The 20,868-nt window shown below is 36.2% G+C and overlaps 1 protein-coding gene and 1 pseudogene across 3 annotated transcripts in view; one reads left to right on the top strand and one right to left on the bottom strand.

Moving 5' to 3' along the window:
• RAB6A (RAB6A, member RAS oncogene family) overlaps positions 1–20,868 on the top strand; it is a 71,102-nt gene that overhangs the window by 30,159 nt on the left and 20,075 nt on the right. For 2 of the 3 annotated variants that reach the window (XM_024761934.1, XM_024761936.1), the window contains exons 2-5: positions 5,189–5,247; positions 14,973–15,026; positions 16,602–16,707; positions 18,524–18,635. In XM_024761934.1, coding sequence (XP_024617702.1) covers positions 5,189–5,247; positions 14,973–15,026; positions 16,602–16,707; positions 18,524–18,635 — 331 coding nt within the window. Of the gene's footprint in view, positions 1–5,188; positions 5,248–14,972; positions 15,027–16,429; positions 16,536–16,601; positions 16,708–18,523; positions 18,636–20,868 lie in introns of all 3 variants that reach the window. The other variant, XM_024761935.1, reaches the window with a different exon arrangement.
• On the bottom strand, positions 2,466–3,410 carry LOC112411062 (developmental pluripotency-associated protein 2 pseudogene; annotated as a pseudogene).

Genomic DNA, 20,868 nt, shown 5'->3' on the forward strand with positions numbered 1-20,868 from the left:
CCGCGGCGGGGGAGGCCACAACAGTGAGGGGCCCGCGTACCGCAAAAAAAAAAAAAAAAGGGCATAAGACCTAAATAGACATTTCTCCAATTAAGACATACAGATGGCCAAGAGGTACATGAAAAGATGCTCAACATCGCTAATTAATAGAGAAATGCAAATCAAAACTACACTGAGGGACTTCCCTCGTGGTGCAGTGGTTAAGAATCCACCAGCCAATGCAGGGGACACAGGTTCAATCCCTGGTCTGGGAAGATCCCACATGCCACAGAGCAACTAAGCCTGTGTGCCACAACTACTGAGCCCATGTGCCACAACTGTTGAAGCCCACCCACTCTAGTGCCCGCGTGCCACAACTACTGAGCCTGCGTGCTACAACTGCTGAAGCCCACGTGCCTAGAGCCTGTGATCCACAGCAAGAGAAGCCACTGCAATGAGAAGCCCGTGCACCGCAACAAAAAGTAGCCCGTGCTTGCTGCAACTAGGGAAAGCCTGCACACAGCAACAAAGACCCAACACAGCCAAAAAAAAAAAAAAAAGATTTTTTTTTTTTTTTGAATAACCCTAGATACCTACTTTTTATTGTCTGAAAAAGAGTTGAGTATCAGTTCAGCAAAGGTGTTGTTTGCTTAGTGTGATGTGACAAGCAGTGTCAAACTCTGATGATGTGGACTAAACAGGACAATTATAGAGCTTATGATCAGGGAAAACAAGCATTAAGCAAATCATTATAAGTTTACATACCATTTTACAGAAGGTTTTGGGGTAAACAACAATAAATTTACAAGGATCCCATATTGAGGAATCATATTTAAAATGTTTAATAATGAAAATTTAATCTTTTGAATAAAAACCGTTTCAACAGGGCTTCCCTGGTGGCGCAGTGGTTGAGAGTCCGCCTGCTGATGCAGGGGACACGGGTTCGTGCCCCAGTCTGGGAAGATCCCACATGCTGTGGAGCGGCTGGGCCCGTGAGCCATGGCCGCTGAGCCTGCGCATCCGGAGCCTGTGCTCCGCAATGGGAAAGGCCACAACAGTGAGAGGCCCGTGTACCGCAAAAAAAAAAAAAGAAAAAGAAAAAAACCGTTTCAACAAACAAGCTATTTTGCATTTCTTCACTATATATTTTATTTATAATGAAGCTCCTTTGCTTTTCTCCACCACTGTTTCCCCCACCACTATTTTGCCTTTTATCTCTTCAGATTTTTAGATTTACTTTTTAATAGATTCTGTCCAGTGTTAAATAATGTAGTATGTGTATTGTTCCTGACTTTACTATGATTGGTTCTAGGGTTTTGCCTTTAAGTACATAGGTATTCTTATATATAAAAAATATTTTGGAAAAACATATACCAAAGTTTTGTGGGTTTTTTTGTTTTGTTTTGTTTATAGAAGCTTTATTCATAATTGCCAAAACTTAGAAGCAACCAGGGTGGCCTTCAATATGTGAATGGATAAATTATGGTACACCCAAACAATGGAGTATTCAGCATTAAAAAGTGGGCAATCCAGCCATGAAAAAACATGAAAGAATTTTAAATACATTTCCTGTTGTGAAAGAAGTAAATCTGAAAAGGCTACTGTATGATTCCAAATGTATGACATTCTGTAAAGAGGCAAAGCTATGCCGACAGGAAGATCAGTGGTCTGGAGCTGGGGGGAGAAAGTATTAAATAGGTGGAGCACAGAACATTTTTATAGCGCAGTGAAACTATTTTGTATGACACTAAAATGATGAGTATGTCATTATACATTGGTCAAAACCCATAGAGTGTACAACACAAAGAATGAACCCTAATATAAACTATGGGCTTTGGGTGACAATGATTGGTAGATGTAGAATCAACAACTGTGCCTCACGGGTGCAGAATGTTGATAGTAGAGGAAATGGGGTGGGGAGGAGGGGTGGTATTTGAGAATTCTGTACTTTCTGCTCAATTTTTCTGAAAGCTTAAAACTGCTAAAAAAACAAAAATCTATTAACTAAAATAAAACCAAATTACATTCTATATAGCTAGTACTTGAAGCAGCAGTAACAGTCATTTTTTGGTAAACCTCAGTATAGAATCCAGACATTCCCATATGTACTTAAGGCATCAGTCAACATTGAGGATGGCGAGGACAGAGCATAGCAATCATTGGGATGCAAGTCACTTTAACTGTGGGCTCTCCATCATTTATCTCTTTTTTTTTCATGATTACTAGTAAGGAGTTTGAATCATAATCAAAGATTTCCCAACAAACAAAAGTCCAGGACTAGATGGCTTCACTGGTGTATTCTAACAAACATTTTTTTATATTGAGGTAAAATTGGTATATAATGTTATGTTACAGGTGTACAACATAGTAATTTGATATTTGTATACACTACAAAACTGATACAAGTCTAGTTACCATCATTACCATACAATTACCCCCCTTCACACATTTCATCCACACCCCACCCCTTCCCCTCCGCTAACCATTTATTTTGTATTAAGACATGGCCCATCTAAAAACAATGATGTTGGTATGTCCAAACCAGGTTTCTTCCTCTTCCCCATTGCAATTAATCTTTTCATAATTTTCTAATTCCTCTTAGCACATTCAGGACATAACATATTATCTTCTAGGTCTGGGGATGGGAAAGTGCAGGCAGGTAACATGAAGAGAGAGATCATCCCCCTGGGAGTGTTAGGCACCCAGGTCTGACCTGCATGGAACTGCAGGCGAACCCAACCTTCTGTGTCTGCCAAGAGTGGTCTGCCATGGACCACACACCACCGGACACCGGAAGCTTGCGGCAAAAAGGACTCAACAGAGGTAGGCAGGGGACGTGAATTTACAGCCTTAGGTTGAACAGCTCTTGCAGCAATTCTTGACCATGCTGCCAACATGGCTGCCTGAGCTGAAGTTATCACTTCAACCATGTTAGTCCTTTCCTCATTCTCACTCATCTTCCTTTTCTGAACACTTGCTGTCTTGGTCACCGTCTTGTGTTTCCCTGGACATGACTGCAATCTGGCCTCCCGTGATGATTCAGGAATATACTGATCTTTTTCAGGATAAGCATATTTCTGGAGTCTCAGATAAACCTCTCTTTTCTGACCATCGGTACTCAAATTAAGTTGTTGGCACCATTTCCGCAAAGTGTCCCGACTCACGTTGTTGGAGGCAATATGGTTGGCAAGGGATAAATAGGTTTACTACAACTAGATTTGGGGCAAGCTTTGAACTGTTCATCTGTTTGAGGAGGATGAACTTGATCATCTGGACTCTGACTCCACTTTGACTTCTGAAGTTGAAGAAACACTTGGTTCCGTTAGATGGTCTTCAACAATTTCCTCATTAACTGGCATCAATGTAAGAACCATATTTTCTTCACCTAAGACCTCTTCAAAGAAATTCTTCTCACAATTTGGGTGTGCCATTCCAAGGAACTCTCAGAGAAAGGCAGAGCCGGCAATGTTAAGGATATCTGCAATTTAATCCTCTTAACCTCTATACCAAAGTTTTAATGTTAGTTATGTATAGGTGGTAGGATATATGTAATTTTCACTTTGTTCTTGGTCTTTTCTGTGTTGCCCGCTTTATAACATGCATTTTGCTCTTTTATATAAAAAGGGGACATTTTTCAAAACAAAGTAAAAACTGTATGTACTATTTACTAATGAAGAAATGTGTAGGTCTACTCATTGCTCCAAAAAGAGACTTCTTCCCAAACATCAGTTTGCTTTTGACCAGGGTCTAGGGAAACTAGCTTTAGCTGTTCAACCTGCTATTTTAGATTCTTTAAAATAAGATGTTTGGGAGTAGGTGATTTTATGGGATTCTTCCTTCTTTGGCTCAGTTTTTTCCTCAGGTTTTCATATAGCACATGGATGGAGGACATTTTAAGAGGCCGGGATCAGGTCTCTAAAAATCAAAAGTTGAAATCAAAAGTTACTTAAATTCATACAAAAATATGAGTGACTAGTTATTGTTTTTTTTCCTCCCCAAAGTATTTACATTTGGGAGAGCATTTGAGATATTTATTTGCTCAGTTCTTTTCTAATTGATATAATTTCTTGTATCATTTAGTATTTATTGAATCTATGCCAAGCTACTGGAGATATAGGAAAATTAGATATGGTTCTTGCCCTTGAACACTGTGCCCATTGGTAAGGATATTGGCAGTATACCACTATTTTTTACCTAGTGGCACTTTCATGTGGATTAACTTAAAAATACCAATACAAAGTAGTATTATGAATCTTTGGGATTACCCTGCCAAAGAATAGAGATCTGATCCTGAAATGAATTTCAAAACAATTTTCCATGTCATTTCATTCTTACTCTTAAACAGTCAAGTTCTTGCAGCCCTCATACCCCTCCTAGAACTCTTCATATTTAGTTTTTATGCTTCCCGAGATTAAGCTTTGATTCACTGAATGAAGTTGCCCTGACCCTTATATTCCCCAGGTTACTGTCTAGGAAGTTAACTATAATTTCGTCCCAGTGTAATCCTAGTTCCTTTTGTTAGGGCTCAAGTAAATATCTGCTTGCCTTTTGTGAATTAGAGATGTCAGCATAACTGATTGTTTTCCTCCATCTTTTCTCTTCATTTTCCTCACCTCTTAACTAAATAAATATTCTTTTACCTGTGCTCTCAGTTTGAGAGATTATCTTTTGTTTGTTTGTTTGGTTTTTTTTTTATAAGGAGGAGGAGAGGAAAAGGAAGGGGGGTGGGGAAGAAGAACTTATTTAGTTGTTTTGGCTGGGCTGAGTCTTAGTTGCGGCACATGGGATCTTCGTTGCAGCAAGTTTAGTTGCAGCATGTGGGCTTATTAGTTGCGGCCTGTGGGCTTCTTAGTTGCGGCATGCATGTGGGATCTAGTTCCCCAACCAGGGATCAAACCCAGGCCCCCTGCATTGGGAGCGCGGAGTCTTACCCACTGGACCACCAGGAAAGTCCCGAGATTATCTGTTATTAAAGAAAGACATTTCAACAAACTCAGACCTGTATGGTTTTTTTCTGTTTTTTTTTAGTGGTTATGTAAGTATTCTCTTTTTATTTGTCACATAGGCCTGTATGTTTGTAAATTATTGTTAGTTGAACCATTGCAGATATCTCCCAATGAATTGAATCGCAGTTCTCTGTAAAAAAATTGCTTGAGAACCCAATTTAATGTGTTAACTGAATCAATCTTTTTTTTCCTTTTCATTTCAGTTGGAAAGACATCACTGATTACCAGATTCATGTATGACAGTTTTGACAACACCTATCAGGTATTTTGTTTATGCCAACCTACTAGTTGTCTCTTATGTGTTACAGGTCCTTTTAAAAATTCATTTATTTACATTCAGACATGGATATAAAAGCATTTTCTGTAATCTGTAAAGTTCTCTATAAATACAAAGTATAACTGATGATGCTCATAGTCCTCAACTTTTTCATTTGATTTCTTTAGCTTCTCTTCCAAAATCTATTGAAAGATTATTGCTAATACCATCTGGGATAGAAGTAAGAGTGATTATAGCTATTCTCTTGGAGAGATTTCCTCCAAGTCTAGGATTTTGTGACATTTTCATCTATACTTGAAGTCAAGAATAAGTGAGTACTATAATTAGAAATCATTAACAGAAGGAGATTTGGGAAGTTCACACATATATGGAAAATTAAATAACTCATTCATAAATAACCAGTGGGTCAAAGACAATCACAAGGGAAATTAGAAAATACTTCGAGATAAATTTTTTAAAAAACCCACAGCATATCAAAACTTATGGGATACAGCTAAAGCAGTGTTATAAGGAAAAGAATAGATACATTAAATCAGTAATTTAATCTTCTATCCTAAGAAGCTAGAAAAAGAAAAGTAAACCTAAAGCAAGCAGAAGTAAAAACTACTTTAAAATGTAGGTTTTATTATTCAGGTGTGGTGATGCCAACAGATCAGGAGATGATTGCCATTGTAAAGATAGTTTACTATACACAAATCTCAAGAGGAAGGGACACTCCAGGCCATATGAGGGGGGCACATGGAAGAAGTACTGGTATTGGTCAGGAGGTGAAGGGGGGATGGGCAGGAAATGTAGGCACTAGCCTTTATTGTGATTTCTGTGGGAAGGATGGGTAAGACCAGGTAAGGAAATATAGGATTGCCTACTTTGAGTAATTTCAGTGGTCTCTGGGCTGTAGGGGCTGTTCCTAGTTGTCTGCTACTTGGCCCTAGGGTGATTAGGGCAGGGGAGTAATGACCCTGAGTGTGATAGAGGAGGTGGTTGGGGTATGGGTTTGGATTGGTTGGTTTTCATATTAAAGGCCCTCCATAGGCAAGTTTTGCTTCTCTAGGAATTGGCAAACCCTGGGATGGCCAGTCCCTCCAGTATAAGGAAGGCCCCAGGTGTCAGGACAACAAAAATACAGAAAATAAAGACGTGCTTAATTCAGAAGCTGTTAAAGATTAGAGTAGAAATATATGGAAGAGAGAACAGAAAAACAAGAAATTCAGTGAAACCAAAAGTGGTTCTTAGAGAAGATCAGCAAAATTGACAAACCTAAAGGTAGACTAATCAAGAAAAAAGAAGGCTCAAACTATTAAAATCAGGAGTGAAGGAGAAGACCTTACAGAAATAAACAGGATTATAAGAGAATACTGTGAATAGTTATATGCCAACAAATTAGATAACCTAGATGAAGTGGATAAATTCCAAGAAAGATACAAACTACCAAAACTAACTCAAGAAGAAATAGAAAATTTAAATATACCTATAACAAGTAGATAGAGTTATCAATCAAAAAACTTCTTACAAAGAAAATCCCAGGACTAGATGGCTTCACTGGTCAATTCTATGAAATATTTAAAGAACAACACTAATACTTCATAAACTTCCAAAAACAGAAGAAGAAGAAATACTTCCCAACTTATCCCATGAGGTCAGTATGACTCTCATACCCAAACCAGGCAAAGACATCAAAAATAAAACTACAGACTAATATCCTTTATGAATATAAACACAATAGTCCTCAGCAAAATACTACCGAACTGAATCTGGTAACTTGTAAAAAGGTTCTATACCATTTACCAAGTAGGATTGGTAGGTTAGTACCAAGATTGCAAGGTTGGTTTAACATACAGAAAGTGATGTAATACGCTATATGAATAGAATAAAGGACAAAATCAGGGGAATTCCCTGGCAGTCCAGTGGTTAGGGCTCCACACTCTCACTGCTGAGGGCCCGGGTTCAATCCCTGGTCGGGGAACTAATATCCTACAAGCCACGCAGTGCGGCCAAAAAGAAAAAAAAAAGCCACGCAGTGTGGACAAAATCACACGATTATTTCAACAGACACAGAAAAAGCATTTGACAAAATCCAGTAGCCTTTCATGATAAAAACACTTCGCAAATTAGGAATACAAGGGAACTTTCTAAATGTGATAAGGGGTATCTCTATGAAAGACCCACAGCTAACATCAGACGTAATGTTTAAAGGCTGAATGCGTTCTCTTTAAGATCAAGAACAAGACAAGGATGTCTGCTCTCAGTTGCATATGTATCTAAGTTATATGTGTGTATGTATCTTAGTTTAAAATGCTTAATTGTGAAACGAAAATCAAAGAAAAAGCTAAAACGAATAAATTAGTAATCTTCATACCAGGTACTTTCACTGAGGCCCTAAGCACATTATAAATCTTTTTCTGTATTAACTTTTTTGCTGCACAGCCTGTGGGATCTTAGTTCCCCAACCAGGGGTCAAACTCACGCCCCCTGCAGTGGAAGCGCAGAGTCCTAACCACTGGACCACCAGGAGAGTCCCTGTATCAACTTTTTGAAATATTCTTATTAAAATAAAGTTTTTAAAAATCCCTTTTAATTGAAGTATTTTACATCTGTATTACTGTGTAGTTAGTATAAAAACTTGATTTCAATTATTTGTCTTAGGAGTATATCAAATGTTGATCTGATTAAAGGAATGGTTAATTTCCATAGTAATTAACTGCCTCTGTCTCAATTATTAAACCATTTTTTATTTTTCAGAAAGCTTTTAGGGTAAATATAAAATCTGAATCCTGTCCCTTTTTTAGTATGTATTTTCCCATATTTGAAATATTTATTTTATTTCAGGGATATGCCTTCTGGTTTGAACACTAAGAAAACTGAAAAACTTGGGCATTTGTTTTCTAGGAAAAAGTTTGTCCAAATTTGTACAATTTGTCCAAAACCATCCAACTACTAAATGGTAGAACTAAGATGTAAACAAAGGTTTTTCTAATTGATCTTTGACAAAGGAGCAAAGGCAGTACAATGGAGCAAAGATAGTCTCTTCAACAAATTGTGCTGGGACAGCTGGTCATCCGCATGCAAATGAATGTAGATACAGAGGTTATTCTCAGAATGGACCTAAACACAGACCTAAATGTAAAACTCTGTAATAAGCTACTGGAAGGTAACATTGGAGAGAACCTAGATGATCTTGCATTTGGCAGTGACTTTTTAGATACAATACCAAAGGCATGATCCATAAAAGAAGCAGTTGATAAGCTGGACTTCATTAAAATTAGAAACTTCTGCTCTGCCAAAGACAGTGTTAAGAGAATGAGAAGACAAGCCATAGATTTGCAAAAGGCACACATGACAAAAGACTTATCTAAAATATTCAGTGGGATCTTATAATCGATAGTAGTAAAGAATTATTAATTCCTTAACATTTTGATAAATTTTGACAGATATGTACACCTATGAAGCTACTACTACAATCAAGATTAAGAACATTTCCATATCACCCCCAAAGGAATTTGTTTCTAATTAAGCCTTTTATTAAAACCCATAACGATCATGAAACAGGAATGACTAAAACATAAACATGACATTTGAGGAAAGTCACTTCTTAAAAGCCAATGAATATGTATAGTATAAATTTTATTACATTCTTTTGAATATTTCAGAAATGGTTTAGTCACATCTTAAGACACTATAAAAAGAGCAAGTTTAGAAATGAAAAAATAGTACAGTTAGCAAGAGTACTTCGGGTTTTTTTGGACCCGTTTATATTGGATATCCTCAATTTTCTAGGTCCCTGCAACTCTACAGCTTATAGCTTCATCTAGATGACCTCTTGCATACCATATTTTGATTCTGAGCAATGCTTCTCTCTCTCTTCAGCAGAGAAACTATAAATACCAGTCTTAGGGACTGAAGAAAGTATTGATGTCATTGAGCCATATGTAGAAAGTTCCTGAGAGTGTTGAGCTCATATCTTTGGGAGTGGAACCAAATACCATACGCTAAAAAATTTGAACTAGAGTCAGAGTCTTAGGCTAAAGAATTATGAGCTAGAGCCTGTAGTTGGAGTTCTCCGAGTATTTCTGAAGTATTTCATTTTACCCAAGTTCTCTGTGAAATTAAGGAGATATTTCCAGCACACCTAAAGTGCTGTTGCTACTTATGCAGTAAGACTATTGCTGCTGTTCATTCAGACATTTATAAGGGCAGTGATGTTGATGGGGTGAGGTTGCATAGAATTTGAGATAAGGAAAGATTTTGATTCTTTGTGAAGAAGTTGTTGCTAGTGAAGCCAAAATATCATTGTACTTTGGCATTAATAGGAGATACTGATTTACAATGTAAACTACAAGTTTTTTTAAGAATTAGGTACAGTCCGAGGTATTATCTTAGTTTAGCTCTAACAGGAAAATTTGGATAATGTAGCACCCCACATCCTTACCTAGGGAAATCAGCTTGACAGCATATCAAGTATTAACTTGATATATGAAGAATTGACCATATGTCGTTAGCTGCAGACTTAGTTATCAGGTGAAGAGTTGTTCAGTGGATTATTTGAAGATTCCCTACCTCTACCTCCACCATACACACAAGAGAAAGACTTCTGAAATGAATAATTGAAGAGCTAGTCTCATAGCTAGAAATGTATTATTGAGCCATATGTAATATATATCTGAAACTTAGTGAAGTTTTATTTCACAAAAATAAATTTTATATAATTCATAATTCATGCCCTATTTATGATTCCTTTGCACTGAATTAATTTCATTTGAAAAAGACTAAACTGGTTGGCCAGAAGAGTCCTTAATTGACCATATTTTGGTCATTATTTCAAAGTAAAGCAAAAAATCTAAGTTATCTGGGAAACTTATTTCTAGTTAGAGAGTCTGGAAGCATTTCTCTTAAGTTGCTCTAGCATTCACTTCTTTTTCTTTTACCAATTGTAAACCAACAGATTTTTCTGACAGTTTCAAGTGTATCAGTTTGAACCATATTACATTGCTATTTTTATCATTCAAAAATGGTATAATATTGGCCATTTTATATAGCTCAGCTTAATGTAAATAAGCTCGAGAAAGATTCCCACAGTTGGAGTAGTTTAATTCTTTTATTTGAGGAAGATTATATTGCTCAGAGTAACCTTAGAGATTACTTTGAATTTAGAGAATTTCTTATTCCAAAGGCTGTTACAAATCAACAGTTAAGTTCAGGACAGCATAGATAAAACAGTGAGTTTTATTTATTTATTTTAAAAATTTTATTTACTTTTGGCTGCATTGGGTCTTCGTTGCTGCGCGCAAGCTTTCTCTAGTTGTGGCGAGCTGGGGCTACTCTTTGTTGTGGTGTACGGGCTTCTTATTGCTGTGGCTTCTGTTGTTGCGGAGCATGGGCTCTAGGCGTGCAGGCTTCAGTAGTTGTGGCACGTGGGCTTAGTAGTTGTGGCTCGCAGGTTCAGTAGTTGTGGTGCAAGTAAGCTGTGGGCTTAGTTGCTCTGTGGCATGTGGGAACTTCCCGGACCAGGGATCCAACCTGTGTCCCCTGCATTGGCAGGCGGATTCTTAACCACTGCACCACCAGAGAAGTCCAAACAGTGGGTTTTAGACACTCTAATGAACTTGTCCAGAAAGATGATGGTGGTGAATAAATATATCCTTAATCTCTTTAAGTTAAAGCTCTAGATTATTCTATACAGAATTCTAGATTATCAGTAGAAACAAAATCCTTGACTAGATGGACTGTTTTGCTGATTCTGTGTTTGATTTGTCTTTTTATTTTTGTTTAATTTTTAATGACTTTTTCTTTTCCAGAAGTATTGTCATTTTATTTGGGGTGGGGGTGAGGTTCTTTTTTTTCATTGTGGTAAGAACACTTACATGAGATTTTACCTTCTTATTAGATTTTTAAGTGTATACAATACAGTATTGTCATCTATATGCACAATGCTGTGCAGCAGATCTCTAGAACGTGTTCACCTTGCAGAACTAAAATTTTATGTCCATTTTAATGACTCATTTTTAAAATTCACAGACTCTACCTAGTTTCTGTCCTAATCGACAGAAATATAATATGGCACAAAGGTATCTAGGGGAAAAATGTATATACATATATTTTTTCCCACATATGTAAACATTTTTAAGTGGGATTCCCTTCTAAACTGGGTTCTGTATCAGCATCTTCTTTCTGGGGTCGTTTTCCTTTCCTCATTCTTTTTATTTATCTCTGTTACTCAATTTTAAATTCTTTTAACTTCCCCACTCTTTTCTTCCTTTGGTCATTGCCTCTTTCAACTCATTATTTCTCTATTTTCTCTTGCTAGAGAAGGCAGCAACCAGGCAACAGAGCTTTATGTGTGTTTGGACCACAGAAGGAAATTGATTATCATTGCTTCATACAGAAGAAAACTTGTTTTCCTTACCTAGTTAGTTTTGTATTGGAAAAATCATGTCCCATGTGGAAAATCATAATGTTTATGGATCTCTGGCTTCTGTGGCATCAGGACAGGTGACAAACCACTATTTATGGAGTCAGACAGAATAGTAGCTTACATCTGAATCTTTTATAAAATAGCTGTTGGGGTAAATAAGCACCATTCTAAGTGGAGAGCATCCAAATAAAATAGCTAAACAAGTAAAAGTTAGTTATCTTGGCTCCAGTATATTTGGATAAACCATTATTCAATCTTGAATTGTGAGCTCCTTTTATAAGTACTCAGTTTAATTTGTTTTTTTTACAAAGCAGACCCCTACCCCCTCAAAACCAGTGAATTAGTTAACATTTAAGATAATATGAAGTTGTAAATTAAGATACATGGGAGAATTTTCTCTTTGGTTTCTTCTGCAGTTATTGCCTTTTGCACTTTTTTAAGGAGATGAGCAAGAAGCAGCACTAATGTCTCATCCATCTTTTATGAAAATTTGAATTAGTTCCTCATCAGTAGCATTCAAGATGCTGGAAAAGCTGATAACGATTAGTTTCCCAGCCATCTCCTTTCTTTTCTTCCTGCTGTTGGCTTAATTCTTACAGCTGATCGACTTCTATGCTGTAGTAGCTCAGCTTGGAATAAAATTAACTAAAAAGAAGAGTAACAACAGGATGTTTTCCAGGTTAATCTTGATCTTTATGAGTTCAGTGGTATAACTGATGCCCCAAAACTAGGATAGTACAGTGCAAGGAGGGGACTGTTGTACATTTTATCATAAAGTTTAACTTAGTACTAATTGTAAAAACATTTATGTCTTGACTGTGAGATCTGAAAATGCTTGTTTCTACTTATAGCCATTAAAAATTATTTTGGGCTGTTTATTATAAACACAAAATAACATTGATAAGTGACATGAGAATTTTTTTTCATGTAAAAGAAGTCTAAAGGTAGTGTGTTTCAGCACTTGTGTGGCAGCTCCATGGTCATCCAGGACCAAGACTCCTTCTAACTTTCTTTTTAACCTGATCTAATATATGACTTCCATATTGAAATTTGCCTCATGGTTACTGAATGGTTCCTGGAGTTCCAGCCTTGGTAGCCACAGTTCAGGAAGAAAGACGGAGGAAAGGGGGGAAAAACAAGAACGTACCTCCCAACTGAGTTAACCCCATTTATTTAAAGTTCAAAGAAGACTGGAAAATGTAATTTTTTTCATGGGAAAAGTATGGTTTTAAGTAAATGTTTGATTGTGTTAGTAAGGAGGAAGGGGTAGATGGATATTTGTGTAGGTAGTTAACTACCTCTGCCACACTGTCTGAGCAAATGAGGTTCTACTGGTGAGATTTCTTAAATGCAGCTGTGCCACTCCTGTACACTCCTGAGGTTTGTCAATTAGATGCTCTTGCATAGTAATTCAAGTTTATAAGCCCATTGTCCCACCCTATGGCAGATATAATTTTCAGATTGAATGTCATAAGGTGGAATTAGTACTTAGGTTGTGTATTAGTCACATAGTTTGGGATAAAGGAGGAAGCATCTTCTTCTGTTGTTGTTGTTTGTTTTAAAATACAAGTCCGTGTGAAATGGAAATCAACAAAACTACTCAAAAAAAATAAAGGAGACCTAATTAAATGGAGAGACATCCCAGGTAAATAAATCAGAAAACTTAACATTGTTAAGATGTCAGTACCAACCACCCAAAGCAACCTACAAATTCAGTGCAATCCCTATCAAAATTCCTACTGCCATTTTTGTAGAAATGAAAGACCTGATCCTAATTCACCAAGATATTAATAGCTAAGGTATTATTGAAAAAGAAAAATAAAGTTGGAGGACTCACACTTCCCAATTTCAAAATTTCCTACAAAGCTACAGTAATTAAAACATTGTGGTAATGGCATAAGGGTAGACATACAGACCAATGGAATAGGATTGAGAACCTATAAATAAATATATATATCTCTTGACAATTGATTTTCAGTAGAGGCACCAGGCCCAACCTACAGAATAGGGGGAAATATTTGAAAGTTACATATCTGATAAAGATTTAATATCCAGAATATATAAAGAACTCCTACAAATCAATAACAAAATGACAAACTCAATTTAAAGATAGGCAAAGGACTGAATAGACATTTCTCCAGAGAGGATATACAAATGACCAATAAGCACCTGAAAGCATGAAAAGATGTTTAGCATCATTAGTCATTAGAAAAATGCAAATCAAAACGACAGTAACATTTCACTTCACACCCACTAGGATGGCTATTTATATAGAAAAGGGAAAAATAGGAATATATCACTAGTGGGACTTTAAAATAGCACAGCTGCTGCAGAAACTTCACAAAGTTAAGTAGAATTACCATATGGCCCAGCAATTTTACTCCTAGGTATATACCAAAAAGAATTGAAAACAGGAACTCATAGTAGCCAGAAGTGTCCATCAATAGATGAATGGATAAACAAATTGTCATATATCCATACATTGTAATTTGATATTGCTTAATGGGTACAAAGTTTCTGTTTGGGGTGGTGAAAAAGTTTTGTAAATAGTGTTGACAGTTTTGTACAGTTGTGAATGTAATTAATGCCATTAAATTATACACCTAAAATAGTTAAAATGTCAAATTTTATGACAATTTAAAAATAAAACCTATCTTTTTTTTAAGAAAGTTGTTTTTTTTTTTAATATTTATTTATTTGGCTGTGCCAGGTTTTTTTTTTTTTTTTTTTGTGGTACGCAGGCCTCTCACTGTTGTGGCCTCTCCCGTTGCGGAGCACAGGCTCCGGATGCGCAGGCTCAGTGGCCATGGCTCGTGGGCCCAGCCACTCCGCGGCATGTGGGATCTTCCCAGACCGGGGCACGAACCCGTATCCCCTGCATCAGCAGGCAGACTCTCAACCACTGCGCCACCAGGGAAGCCCAGAGTTGGACTTTTAATTCCCAACTCCACAGCAGAAGCTTTGTGTCTTTAGACAAGTTATTTAACTTCTCCAAACCCCAATATTGTTATGTATAAAATGAGAAAAATAATGATGCTACTAGCTACTTGTAGAGACGTATTAGCCTTAGAGATGATCATGTAAAGGGCTTAAAAGAATCTCTAATACACAGCAAGTGCTCAGTAGGTAGAAGCCATTATCACTGAAAATTTTGTTCATTTTTATTTGACTATGATATGTTTATATGTTTATTCATTATTTCTTCCACAATCATAATTCCCACTTGAACCCTAAACTGCTGACTGCCATTTAAACTATTACTATTTTTAACTTCTTTGTTTTGTTTTGTTTTGTTTTACAGGCAACAATTGGTATTGACTTTTTATCAAAAACAATGTACTTAGAGGATCGAACAGTGAGTAATGTTTTCAGTGTGCGATTTTCTGCAACACTCAGGATAGAAAATTATGATCAAAACTATAATCTATGTTTGTCACCATAAGAAGTACTTAGCAAAGTTGCCAAAGTTAGTTTACAGGCCTTGAGAAAAACTGTTATTATAGAGTGAGTACTACTTAGCACTTTGAGTTTTTTATACCCAAGTAGAATCCAAAGGGGAGAGAAAGCTGTTATTTGTAAAACTCTGATGGCCCTAGACTTGTTAAACAAAATTTTGTCTTGATTTGGAAAATTATAACAAATAGCATTGAGATAAGAATATTTTCAAGAAGGAATTAGAGCTGCTAAAGACCTTTTGAATACCACTCTTGAGGCATTCAAAAAGATTTCATTTGAATATCACACAGTTTGTGAACTTCAAGGTTTTATTTGTCAGAATATGATATGTACCAAAGTGACTGAATAGAAAAAAGTAATGTGCATTTACTTGTTAGATTTTTGTCTTCCATCTTTTGGAATACTCCTTTTAAGTGCAATATAAATCCTGTATTCTAGCCTGCTATCCCTTGAAGAGATTTCTGTCACCTAAACAGTGACTCTTAAATGCATTATTTTGGGATCTATACCCAAAAAAGTTATCTCTAATGCTATTTCTTATAAGTTTGTGAGTTTTTTCTTTTGTATGTTCTCTTTTATGTTTTAACATATAGCATTCTATTTCTTAAAATTTGAAAACAGAAACTGCTTTATGATGGTAAGAGAACTTAATGCTTGTTTTCAGGCTTTTCTTCCTGGAATGTAGATGTGAAAAAGTAAGAAAGTAAAGATATTTTTACGTAGGGTTGCAAAAAGATATTTGTCCTTTTTGCTAGATTATATACAGTGTTCTAGGAAGAAATGTGTGGGAGAAGCATAAGCACAGTAATCAGAGATCCAATTTCAAAGTGTTCTGAATCCAATAGAGAAAAGAGACATTTTATTTTAGTTTCAGAGAGGCTTGCAGAAAAGGGGATGTTGACAATGATCACTGACATTTACCTTTGTTTTTCCCTTTTATGTTCACTATTTGAACATCAGCAGTCTACTTTTGCTCTCCGGAACGCATAGGATTCAAAGAGAGGTTACAGGGAGGGGGAAAAAAAGGAAGCTGTACTTCTGATTCTGTGCAATCTTTCATATTGCCATTTTTTTTGAGTTATGTACCTTCAGAGCAAGCCAAATTTAAATATTATTCCCTTTTGAAAAAGGAAAGGAGTTTTGTGTAGTTTTCATTCCTCACATCCCTGTAACCTTTTGCATGAGTTTCCTTTTTACCTCCTTGCCACCCTCCTCCCTTTAAAAATATTATTTCTTTTTAGTATGAATTTGGTTTTTTTTTTGTTTTTTGTTTTTTGTTTTTTGTTTTTTCCCATCCCACAGATCAGGCTGCAGCTATGGGATACTGCGGGTCAGGAACGTTTCCGTAGCCTCATTCCCAGTTACATCCGTGATTCTGCTGCAGCCGTAGTAGTTTACGATATCACAAGTAGGTATTTTGCAACGGGTTGACCTTTCTTATTTTTCTTGCTTGTTTGACTGATTTTATTGTTAGGTACGATTGCAATTATGGGACACAGCAGGTCAAGAGCGGTTCAGGAGCTTGATTCCTAGCTACATTCGTGACTCCACTGTGGCAGTTGTTGTTTATGATATCACAAGTGAGTGGGGGGGGATTATGCATTTCTAATCTTTCAACCTTTAGCTTAGTTGCATGCGTGTTCTTGTCTTGTGCTTGTTTTCTATACTGGCATGTAAAAATGAGTTTTATCATAGCAAACCTTATCACGGGCCAGCTAGGTCAGAGTATTTGCTTTGGTGTTTGTACCAATATGCCTTATTTCTACTGTGCCAGGTTTTTTTGCCCTGTAATTTTTCCTTTAGATCTAATTATGAATCCTCTCCAAGGCTTTCTTAGTATCCTATTATCCCTACACCATAATTATGGTTGGAAGAATGTCTCCTTTTTTATTTAACTTGATCTCAGATTTCTCTAAAATAAAATAATCTGCATTTAAGTCTCTTGCCAAGTTCTCCAGATCCTTCAAGGCTTCTGTTGAGACTGTTAAAAGCTTCCGCTAGCCAACTTTTCTCTGCTTTCCCCTTCCAGCCATCCTCTCTCTATAGAGGAAGGCAGAGAAAACATAATATGCAGTTTTCTATTAATCATTTTCATTTGAATGAAATCTGGATTCTCTGACTTATTTACTTGGTTGCTAACGAATTATACTTTCATTTCTCTCCAAGAAAAAAATTTAAATGGGAGACTAAAAAAAGTAATGGTCTTCCTTTTTCTTTTCCTTCAAGACTGACTAATAGTGCCTTTGGCTTTTTAAGTGACTGTAAATTTTGAATGGAGCATTGGTGACTGACAGGGAAATGCTATCTGATTAAAATTGTCTTTGTGAATCAGTTTATGATATATTAGGCAATATTAAGCATCATTCCATATAGTGCTCCATAATTTATAGGAAGACCAGGATAGTACCACATCTTGGACTTATTTAAAAACATCTTATATAAACAAGCTACCGATTTGAGCTAGTAATATTATTAGTATACATTTTTGCATATTTGCTCAACTAGAAATCATATCTACTTAACAATAATTGCAATGGCAGAATTATAAGAGGTTTGCATTCAGAGACTTTTTTTTTTTGGTTAGGTGCCAAATGCAGTCTTTCTTTTCTTGAAGCTTTTCTTTGGGTTGCTACTTGTTTTAAAAATGTATGTTCATTATTGTGCGTTCACAAGTTTTGCAGCTTTAAAATGTTTGTGCTTACTTTAACCAAATCAAGTAAAACCTGGTGTATTTTTCTTTGAAATTTGTGCACATGCCATTAAAATATTAGCAAGTTGTTTTCTTTAGCTGCTGTAAGATGTATTGAAGTACTCTACTTAGAATCCAGGGCTAGAAAAGATGGATTTTGTTATAAGTGATTCTGGTACATTAAACTAATAAGCTTCAAGTTAAAGTGATCACAAACTGAATAAGCAATGCAAACAGAGTGGTGTTGAAAGCTATTTAAAGGCTTTACAAATTTTGTGGATGTGTTGGGACTTACTGGCTGACATACTTTTGGAGATGCTTTCTTTGTCATGTTTGGTATGTTTAAGTAATCAAAAAAGCATTGTGGCAACATGACACCATATTATCTGCCATAGCTGTCCATACATTAAAAAAAATTTTTTTTCAATTACATATAGTACATTATACTCACTTGGTCATGTCCAAAAATTTTAAACTATTATAAAAGGTACCTTAAGGACTTTACTGTTGTGATTTGTTTAGATCATTGATATTTATACTCAGATAAAATGGAGTTATGTTGCAGGCACATTAAAAGTGGGTCCTAATGTGCCAACCCCCTTCCAACTTCCAGTACTTTTTTTTTTTCCTCTTTTTTCTTTGTTTGGTCCTTCACTTGGAGCACTTGGAATAACACTAATCTCTCTATCCACCCTCCTATATACCAGATGTTAACTCATTCCAGCAAACTACAAAGTGGATTGATGATGTCAGAACAGAAAGAGGAAGTGATGTTATCATCATGCTAGTAGGAAATAAAACAGATCTTGCTGACAAGAGGTATGGAATGATTTCATATTTGTATGGAATGTTTGATTTCTTTGTTAAGTAGCCTGTTATTTTTGTTAGTGAAAAATTGCTTTAAAAGGAGACATGTTTAATCCTTAATTTTATACCCCTGCCCCTTTTCTTTAGTGTGGGGACCTGAAATAGAAAGGTAAACATTAAACTCAGTCCTGGGAACTCCCTGGCGGTCCAGTGGTTAGGACTCTGTGCTTTCACTGCCGAGGACCCAGGTTCAGTCCCTGGTCGGGGAACTGAGATCCTGCAAGCTGAGCAGCACGGTCCACCCGCCCTCCCCCCACCACACACACACAATAAAACACACATTAGGGCTTCCCTGGTGGCTCAGTGGTTAAGAATCTGCCTGCCAATGCAGGGGACACAGGTTCGAGCCCTGGTCTGGGGAGATCCCACATGCCACGGAGCAGCTAAGCCCATGTGCCACAACTACTGAGCCTGTACTCTAGAGCCCCGCGTGCCGCAACTGCTAAAGCCCACATGCCTAGAGCCCGTGCTCCGCAACAAGAGAGGCCACCGTAGTGAGAAGCCCGCACACCACAACCAAGAGTAAACCCTCGCTCACTGCAACTAGAGAAAGCCTGCGTGCAGCAAGACCCAACGCAGCCAAAAATAAATAGATAAAATAAGTAAATTTATTTAAAAAAAGACACACACACGTTAAACTCAGTCCTTAAAGGAAACTAAATTTTTTGGGTTTGTGTAAGCTCCTATGTAAATAGCTCTTGTGTAAGATTGTTTACACGTGAAGCTGATAACTATTTTGCATTTTTTAGGGCTCATAAATATGAGCAGTGTTCTGTTAAAGAACAAAATGTTTTACAAATCCTATCTTTAAAAAAGTATTCGTAATGATTAAATGCACACTCTTTTGGTAGTCTTCTTATAAATATTCATTATAATTCAGTGGTGTAGTTTTTTCTTTTCTTTTCTTTTTTTAATTGTATGGTTGAGCCAGACTGTGAGGTTGAACTGAATAGCTTGATTGTGATACCTTAGTCAAATGAGCAAAGACATATTCAAGTCACAGGATGCAAAATGTATTAACATTCACTGTAGAATCTGTGGCTTGAATATCTGCCTTTAGCATTCCTAAGTGATCTACTGGATATTCTTTCTGCTTTAAATAGTCTTGACCATTTATTTAATATTCGAAGCTTTTACTATTTATTATTTGTTTATTCATTAGTTGGATACTGAAATTCCAGTAATGAACGTTTGCTATTAATTAAAATGTTACAAAGAAACCCAATATGTTCAAAGACTTATGAAATATTAAGCCCATTTCTGCCATGGTACCTCATTTGGAATTGGCAAGAAAGTCTTTCCTAATTTAAAAGTAAATTCAGCGTATGATTTCAACTTTTCTTTATGAAAATCATTTTTTGGACATGAGATGCTATCATAAATTTTGACTATTTTATTTATCTTCAGTATGAGAATTTGAAGATCATATAGGTATATATTCTTCTAGTGGAGAGTCACTAGATATCTTCACTGTTAAATAGAAAAATTGTATATCTGAATTGTTTCCCTTTATAGCCAGAGGCATCTAAAAGGATGCTTACAAGCATCTGTTCTTTTATTGCATAATATTTGAGTATACAAATGCTAGAAACATCTAAATTATGTTTACAATAATTTTTCTTTAAGGTAATATTTGTCCATTGCTTTAGAATTACCATATTTCTCAGTAATTTTTGCCAGATTATCACCCTTCAGTTATTCACATTTAAAAGAATTAAGAGTCTTTAAAAGAAAAGTTTTTTTTAATTTTAAAAAATAAAAATTAGAGTTTTGTTCGTTCCACTAAAATAATTGGGGGGGTTCATCTATTTTTATTATTTAAAGTTTAATGTAATAGTTGCAGGATTTTTTTTTTAATTGAAGTGTAGTTGATTTGCAGTGTTTCAGGTGTATAGCAAAGTGATTCAGTTATACATATATATATGTATTTATCCTTTTTCAGATTCTTTTCCATTATAGGCCATCACAAGACATTGAATATAGTTCCCTGTGCTACACAGTAGGTCCTTGGTGTTTTTCTATTTTACAAGTAGGACCTTGTTTAATCCATTCTCTTTATACTAGTTTGCATCTGCTAACAAACTCCCACTTCATCCCTCCCTCCCCCCAGCAACCACAGGTTTGTTCTCTATGTCTGTGAGTCTGTTTCTGTTTCATAAAAGTTCATTTGTGTCATATTTTAATT

The sequence above is a fragment of the Neophocaena asiaeorientalis genome, unplaced genomic scaffold, assembly GCF_003031525.2.
Source record: "Neophocaena asiaeorientalis asiaeorientalis breed wild unplaced genomic scaffold, Neophocaena_asiaeorientalis_V1.1 scaffold263, whole genome shotgun sequence".
Classification (NCBI taxonomy): Eukaryota; Metazoa; Chordata; class Mammalia; order Artiodactyla; family Phocoenidae; genus Neophocaena; species Neophocaena asiaeorientalis.